Here is an 8,410-nt window from a genome sequence, read left to right as displayed (position 1 = left end):
CGAGATAACCCCACTTCTGCTTTTGGGAAAGTCCCCAAACTGGACAATGGTCCAAAATGTCGGTGCATGAAGTACAGTACAGTGGCTGCAGTGAAACCCTCCTCCCCCTCCCCCCCCCCCCGTGCAGCTCCGCGCTCAGGTAAAGGTGGGGAACCGTTCACCCCTCCGTCCACCTGGGGGGCGCACGAGTCACGACCACCTGTATTCCGCACAGCTTGTGAGTGAGTGAGTGCGCGAGCGTTGGTTTGCCATTAGTTATGTAATCAACCGGTTTCATTTGGTTGAGTCCTTGGTTAACACTTGGGAGAGTGCTTGACCGCCTTACGTGACGGTGATTGTAGAGCAGACAGCGTAGGGGGGGGGGGAAGGTGGGGTAGGGCAAAAAAACAAATCACCTCATCACAAGCTCCACTTGGGGTAAGAAAGCCGTACAGGATACGGTGCTGGTTGCTTCATAAACACGCAGATGCGGTCCAAGTGTGAAAACGTCTGTTTTACAGGGGGGGGGGGGGGCAAGTTGTGCAAACGAGCGAGCTTGACAATCGCAGCAACATCGGTAGAAACGCACCCGGGGGTTCTGCACGTATCCAGTTGCCCTGGACAGGAACAGCAGCTGACAGCCTACTTACGTACTCTAGCTGGGACTTTCTTTTTTTTTTTTTTGTTGCATGGAGACTCGTATTTTTAATAGCCCATTGCTCCGGTCCTTGAACTGCAGGCACAACCTAGCCGTTTGCAGCAAATTCTATATTTAGCTTTACATTTGGCGAATGCCCACCTACATTTTTTTGGGACACACGGCGTTTGCACATATATTATATATATATATATGTATATATATATTTCCATTTACCGACGCGCTTTCGCCGTGAAAGCCAATCTCACCCCAAAATAAATGGCCAGAACTTGATCACTGACACTGGCAGGTCCTCGCGTCATGTTCGCGTCTACCGCTGCACATACGTGCACCATCGTGATTTCTACTCGTCACCTCGAGTAACGTGCATGAATTTTGCATTAACTCGTGCATACTTTATTTAGCGGAGTTGAGGCGTCTTAGCATATCTCGTGACAACGCACGGCGACGCTAGCTTCGACATCCCCCCGGCTTGTAGACTGCAAATAACGTCAATAGGAGTGAGTACACACAAGCATCGCCTTACCAGGAACTCTGCAAAGGGGAAGATCTTAAAACAGGAAATGCAACTGACCCATCTAGGCCATCTAACTTTAAAATGCACTGGTGGTATTCAACCTGCAGCAATGCACGTTGCAAATTGTGCAGCAGTGATTGCATATCAGTAGTTTTGCATAGATCGCTTTCGTGTTCTTACCTCCCTTTGGCTGAGACATTTCCCCTTTGCTTTGATGGGGGGGAGGGGAAGCACAAAAGACTTTGCCTTCTTTCTCACTCCCTCCCTCCATCGCCCTCGCAGTGGAGCTTCAGTGGCTTGCTTTGCAACAAAGATGCAAAATACAAGCCTCGATCTTCATGCACTTGGGGCCTTTTTGCGTCCGGATCGTGTGTATCCTTGTAAAGAGCGATATTACAATTGCACACTTTGCAAAACCGTCGGGGAAGTGATAATTTTGCAATTGCACTGCAAAGAATTCTCCGCAGCACTTACATGATGGGCCAAGGCTGGCAGCTCGAAAGCTCCTAACTTGGATCAGCGTGAGCCCCTGCGAGAGAACGTTCTTCCTGCTTGGAGCGCGGGGGATCATGGGAACTGAAGTCCGGAGACCTCCTTAACGACACAGACCGCGAGCCCGCTTCATTTCCCGGTCTTCGTAATGACACGCGGGAGGTGTGTACAGCATTGACAAGTCTTTGTTTTCCATACAAATTAATAAGCGTCATCGTTTGTTTGTTTGTTTGTTTTTTTGAAAAATTGGTTTGATAAAATCATCGGGACTGAAAATGGAGACAACCTCACAATAAAGACGTCCTCAACTCTTTTAGTAAAAATCTTTATTGTCAAACAGCAATGCTAAATCCAACAACATTAAATATGGCCATTGCGTTTCATCACAACAAACTAACAGGAGGGTAACACGAGAACTACTCGGGCCTATTACAGTTGCATGGTAAGTATACTACATTTGAAGATGATGACTAATCACTAACTATGACGGCGAGCCTGCTGCTGGAGCACCTGAACTTGTTCATCAGGAGTAGTGTGGCCCTGTAACTGCAAATGATGTATAATAGCACCAATATAAATATATTTCAAAGCATACAGAGGTGTTGTCGGAGCATCACCTCAAGGTTTAGAGACACGGTGATCTTGTTATTTTATTCAGAATATTGTACAAAGCATTAGCACAGTATCGTGTAACTCGTGATATCCAGGTATTACATCCTAAAACCAGTCATACTCAAGGGGCTCCTTGAAAACAGAAGTTGTGTGAGATAAGACAGACAAATCCAAGAGGATTTCAAAACCATGTCCCCATAATGCGATATGAGTGAGACGTTGCTTCGAGAGGGCAGTTTGTGGACGGTGAGGTAAAGGTGGCTATGTCACTCTGTGAACAGAGTTGAGGGAGCAGGTCTAGTTCTTGGCGGTTATGAGGGTTTGGTACAGGGGCTTGACCACAATATGGAGGTAGAGGGAGTTGTCGATAAGATAATCAGATGTCCGGTGGTACAGGTTGGCCTCGGCTAGGAAATCCCCATTCTCTTCCGTGCTCTGGTGGAAGTTGTAGACATGTCTCACCACCACTTTGCCCTGCTTCTGTGCCATCACGATAACCGTCTTCTGGAAGTTCACCCCGGCGAAGTCAGCGCTGGAGGTGGCGGGCGTGATGATAATGCGCGGCCGCCCTCCCTCCACACGTGTGGGCTGCATGGCGCCCGTTTCGGTGTACATGGATCTCATGCTGAGGGGCAGCCAGCGCGGGGAGAACAGGGCATTCCAGGTCACCCGCTTGGTGGCATCGTGCCCACTGGGCCCCAGCTGGGTCTGAAAGCTGGTGCTACGGTCATCACGGGTAGGGTTGTTGATGACCCAGGCGGACCCCCAGACCGGAGACAGGTAGTTCCTGGGTATGAAGAGGCTGCAGTTCACATCAAAGTATTTGGCCATGTGCAGTGGCGAGGCAGAGTGGAACTGGTAGGACATGTAGAGCAGATCCCGCACAGACTCTTGGTAGTGGGCCAGGATGGGGGACTGCGTCTGCAGGCGGAAGAGCTCCTGGGGGGGCATCATGGCATAGCGCACAGCCCTCAGGGCGTTCTCGGCAATCAGACTGTCCGGCTCGTTCTGGATGATCCAGGCCTCCAGAGCTGCGAAGAGCTCCATCTCGCTCTGGAGGATGAGGTCGGAGCGCTGGAGTAGGGACATGAGCAGCTGGCTGCTCATGGTCGCCCACTCGCCGCTCAGCAGCACAGAGGACAGATTCCAAGCCAGGTACTGAAGGCAGCTGTCCCTCAAGGTGATGTCTCCGGCCTGCAGGGCGTACTCGTACCAGCCCACCACATGACCCGAGGGTGAGTCCCGGGCCAGATTCTGGGTCATGAACTGAGTGATCCCCTGCTGAAGCTCCAGCACATGGTACTTGGTAGCCAGCTTATGCAAAGGGGTGGCCTGTTCCAGACGGAGGGAAATTTCCCCACAATACAGATACCTGCGAAGAGAGGGCGGGTTATGAGGACTTAAATGTAGGAAGGATGACAACAAAAGAGTTGAGCAAAACCAGCTGTAATTTGTGAAGGTCAGCTGGTTGTTACAGTGGTGTCTGTGGAATGTAGCTACTGTGCAAATATTGATATGTTGATATATAATAGAGAGAGAGAGAGAGAGAGAGAGAGAGAGAGAGAGAGAGAGAGAGAGAGAGAGAGAGAGAGAGAGAGAGAGAGAGAGAGAGAGAGAGAGAGAGAGAGAGAGATAGATGCATTCTACCTTCTCTCCTATAAAATGATAAAGTATCATCAGGCTATGACTACTGAACGGACAACTCAAGCGGTATTACACCAATTATGTTGTTATACATCTATCCCAGATACGTACATTTGAATCAAACTAAGTAGTACGACACCGATAACGACTCTGTCTCTGAGGGAATGCTGGCATTTTATTGGGTAATTCCAAACGGAAACTCAGCTACTACTACTACTTACAGTATAGCAGCAGCATCCTGTACTACATACGAGAGTCAAGAACCATATTTGCTGGCAAGGTCAACACTAGTGTCGCAGATGTTGATCGATATGTTCCCTAATTAGCAGTTAAAAGGGTTTTGTAGTTTATTATCTCCCTACGCGAGGTATCTGTTTTCTCTGATGCGACACTACACACCACCAGAGAGCACACCAGCAGTTGATTGATTGGTTATTTTCTCCGTTGTCTATTGGAGACCCTTCACATGTAGGCTGCAGTCGCCCTTTCATTCCAGCAGAGGGCAGGCTAACTTAATGAACCCTCAGGAAGCCGAGGTTTGAAATTAATCCTCAGAAAGGCGCCCCTCTGAGTATCTCCAGAGAGGATTGGCGTCTTCATCAGCGTTGACCCTCTCACCTGATGAACTTGTCAAAGACGGCGGCAGAGTCAGGGCTCTCTCTGAGGAGCAGCGTGCTACCGTTGCGGCTGGGCAGCAGCTCCTCAAAGACAGGGCTCTGCAGGGAGAGGACAAGCGAGTGGGCCTGGATCACCTTCACCTCGTCCAGGCTGGGCGTCTCCACCCTCAGGACCACGTCGCTGCTGTTGCCCTGAACCAGAAGGGTCTCCAGACGCCGCAACAGGGTCGACGAATGGCTGATTGTGTCCCCTCCACCACCTTCATCTTGGGATCCATCGCTTTTCAGCATTCCTAGTTGTTGTGTGTGAGAGGGATTAGGGTGTATGCAGTATCGATTGCCAGGGATTGGGGGCGTGGGGGGGGGGGTTAGCAGATGCAAGTGTGAGAAATTGAAAGGTCCAAGTGGATGGGAGTGGTGGGGAAGAAAGAGGGAGGGGGGGGGAGACACAGCGGGTAGAGGAGGCGGTGAAGAAATGTCAGAAGAAAAGGGATGAGAAAAGGAAGTGGGGCTCGCGTATAACTGTCAGATAAAAGACAGTGAGCCGGTATCATTCAAATCCATGGCATCGATCTGTGCAGCTGCACCGGCTGTCTGGCTGATGAGGAATTGTGGGTCACATTTAATTAAAGCCTCGCCTCATCTGTGACTGACACGGGCTGTCGAGACATTCCCCTTTTAGAGTGTGCACACTGTCAGAATGTGAACTTTGATTCATGATACAGCAGCATGGTTCCTCTTTCTGACTCTAGATAGATACGCTCCGTTTGTGACACTTCCTTTCCCTCGAAAAAAAAAAGAGGAACAGGATGGAAACTGCTAACATCCGCAGTGATTTTCAATATTATATGAAGACATCGAGTGCAGATGTGACAGATTTCAAGGGAAATTTAGGATCTTTAGAATTGCTAGTATTATTATAAACCCATAAACAACATCAAAGTACCTGCTTGGGTTTGGAGGGGAATTTAAAGCTCAATAAGCAGGAGCATAAAATCTCTAAGATGCAGCCATTTGCAGCAGAATGCTTTCTTTAATGGTCTTCAACATATCTAATATTCAAAAAGCAGAAGATCATTAGTATACCGCCAGAGACAATTTCCTCTCACCTATTACCAACAATCATCAGACCAGTACAGTCATGATCATTTAAGTCTTTATAGCTCTATAACCTCAAGATAAATCTGTTCTCACAAAAACGTGACTACATTAGAAAGACGGATACAGCAAAACAACTCATTTCCATAACACCCTTGTAGATATTAAGCAGAACTTCCAGCTGGAACAGTCTTGTCATTGACTTTGACTTACCTGTTGCGACGGTCCCACTGTGAAGACAGAGAGCCCATAACAGAAACCCTACATGGACCTGGGCAAGGACCATGTCTCGATTCATCACGCTCATTATCCCTCCTGTCTTTACCCAGAGTATAAGCACTACCTAAGTACCCCGCTATCTCTCTCTCTCTCTCTCTAACTCAGCTCTCCCTCTCTCATCCCCTACTCTGTCCCCAGTGATGGATGGGGTTGGGATGTGTGCCACCGTCTCCGTCTGCCCTGTTTGGTGGGAATATGGGGTCTGTATCTGAATGTGGGACACGGGTTCTTCTAAGCACGTTCGTCCGACACAGAACCCCATTGATTGGTGGGTGGAATCTGGCTGAGGTTATTTCCATGACGACCGCTTTGATTCCCGGTCTCCTATGCGTCGGCATCACTGCTGTTTGCATGGCAATGATCTGGGGCATAGGGCGCAGGGGACCTCAGCCAGATGTGATTATCTGGAATGGGAGGGAATGAGAACTATGCCAGTATCAACTAGTATAGCCAGAGGTGTGGATGAGGCCTAACCTCAAGTTCAAGAAAGCCTTAGTGGAGTGTAGGCTCTCGTGATTTGGTATTTTTGTCATTGGGATATGTACCAACGTTGAGATATGTACCAACGTTGAGATACGTACCAACGAAGAGTTAGACTCTTACAATCCAGCGGTCTGGACTTGGCCGTGAACATGGATGAAACATCAGCAGTTCTGTTCAAAAACAGATGAAACACAACACCTATCGCATACAGAGTCGGGCCCTTGGTCGAATGTGCTGATTGTGAATTGATTGTTAGGCTGCGTGTTTGTTTGTATGGTATGTGTGTCAGTCTGCGCAGCTAGTTCAGTTCATGTGCGTGACACAGCATGAGCAATTTATCCCCCGCTCGGGGCTATGGTGCGCCTCATCACAGGGAGGGAGTGAGTTGATCAATATTTTAATTCTGTCGTGGTGTTTTTGACTAAAAAGGTGCAACTTTTGGAGGGGGGAAAAAAAGAAAAAGATGTGAGGTCACAAACCCAAACGCCGTTTTGTGTTTTGGGACTCCGTACGATTCCCGGCGGTTTTGCGAAGATGAAGTTTTGGCCGTCGACGTTGGCGAACTTTTATGGCGTGTCGAGTCGATGGCGAACCTGGCCTTCCTGCGGGCCGTGTCAGGATGTAGATCCCACGTGACTGTGTAAAAATCAATGGTGATTGCAGAGGGGATGCGGTTTTATGCCCGCTTGACTCTGGAGAAGAGGCCACTGTGTCAACCCAATGACCCATTCTGCTGTATAGTAGCCCACATTATTCCTCCTCTGCATTCAACCCCTCCCAACACACTGGAAGCAGTGGGCAGCCGTGCAGCGCCCGGGGACCAACTCCAGTTCTTCTTTCCATTGCCTTGCTCAGGGGCACAGACAGGAGTATTAACCCTAACATGCGTGTTGTTTTGATGGTGGGAGAGACCGGAGCACCCGGAGAAAACCCCACTGCAGACACGGGGAGAACATGCACACTCCACACAGAAAGGACCTGTGACGGCGGCCTGGGGTTCAAACCCAGGACCTTCTTGCTGTGAGATGACCAGTGTGTTACCGGTTAGAGTCCCTTCATCAACTGGCGAAATCCAGGTGAGGATTTCCTATTCCAGCAGCAGCCCATAATACTTTTGCAGGGCTGGAGGCGAGAGTTTAAACAGATCTCACACATGGACACACACACACACACACACACACACACACACACCATTCAACATGTCAGTGTTTTTCCAGGCCTCTCTCTCCTGCTGAAACACGCACAGACATCTTGTCGTGCAGATGAGCCCATCCTGATCACCCCACATCTTTAATATCCGCCCTGCAACAATCATTACACGCCACTGTAAGCCGTAAGTCCATGATCTGCGAGTGTGAGAGACAAGAGCCAAACCTTCGCTGATTTGTTGCTCAAGTAGGCTGACTTCCGTAGTTATCGTTATCAACAGTAGTATTAACGTCGCATATCCACTGGAGGGCAGACTGGCTTTGCCCTGTCTTATCAGTAGCCAGCGTGTAATTGTGGAAAAGTATGAGATGTAAGTCATCACCCTGAACCGTGCCCCCCCCCCCCCCCCGTTATGGAAACAAGCGGATGATAATTATGTTCATCTGTGATCTTCTGTCTGATAAGGCCTCGACCGCTGGTAGCCTGAGGATGTCCTTTTGTTCTGGTTACATCTTGCTGTACTTCCCTTTGAATCTCTACTGATTATTCATCCATCCATCCATCCATCCATCCATCCATCCATCCACCCATCCATTGTCTATACTCGCTTAATCCAATTCAGGGTCACAGAGCAGTCCGTTTCAATGGATTAGAAAATCAAATCAATAATATGACCTGGCAAAGCTGCAGCAAAGCCATTAAATTCGCCTAATGGCAAACAAATTAACAAAGTTTTTGAGCCATCACTTGCATGCCTTACAAAAATAGTCAAACTCAAGGTCATAACTGAATGAATGATGAGTTATCAGCAGAGTCGTGTATCAGTCTGATCCAGAGCCGGTCCTGAACTCCCCGGGGCCCGAAGCAAAATTCTGCTAAGGG

At 48.9% G+C, this 8,410-nt stretch overlaps 2 protein-coding genes across 4 annotated transcripts in view; both read right to left on the bottom strand.

The window, feature by feature from the left end:
- Positions 1-1,368, bottom strand: part of map2k6 (mitogen-activated protein kinase kinase 6) — a 21,191-nt gene extending 19,823 nt beyond the window's left edge. For all 3 annotated transcript variants that reach the window (XM_056297061.1, XM_056297060.1, XM_056297059.1), the window contains exon 1: positions 1,335-1,368. In XM_056297061.1, coding sequence (XP_056153036.1) covers positions 1,335-1,353 — 19 coding nt within the window. In that variant the 5' untranslated portion in view covers positions 1,354-1,368. The remainder of the gene's footprint in view (positions 1-1,334) is intronic.
- Positions 1,369-2,555: 1,187 nt separating this feature from the next.
- Positions 2,556-4,810, bottom strand: btbd17a (BTB (POZ) domain containing 17a). The gene is made up of 2 exons (XM_056297544.1): positions 4,521-4,810; positions 2,556-3,630 (listed from the first exon to the last, which is right to left on the bottom strand). The coding sequence occupies exons 1-2, from the start codon at positions 4,808-4,810 to the stop codon at positions 2,556-2,558; spliced, it is 1,365 nt and encodes a 454-aa protein (XP_056153519.1).
- Between the last annotated feature and the right edge of the window lie 3,600 nt (positions 4,811-8,410).

The sequence above is a fragment of the Lampris incognitus genome, chromosome 17 (genome assembly GCF_029633865.1).
Source record: "Lampris incognitus isolate fLamInc1 chromosome 17, fLamInc1.hap2, whole genome shotgun sequence".
NCBI classification, from domain to species: Eukaryota; Metazoa; Chordata; class Actinopteri; order Lampriformes; family Lampridae; genus Lampris; species Lampris incognitus.
The sequence above is the reverse complement of the archived record's forward strand: the minus strand, read 5'-3'. Positions and strand labels throughout refer to the sequence as shown.

Excerpts from the sequence above, each read along its gene's own strand:
- btbd17a (XM_056297544.1), bottom strand. The coding sequence starts at position 4,810 with ATGCTGAAAAGCGATGGATCCCAAGATGAAGGTGGTGGAGGGGACACA. Across the intron at positions 3,631-4,520 it reads GTCTTTGACAAGTTCATCAG|GTATCTGTATTGTGGGGAAA; the intron begins GTGAGAGGGTCA and ends CTCTCTTCGCAG.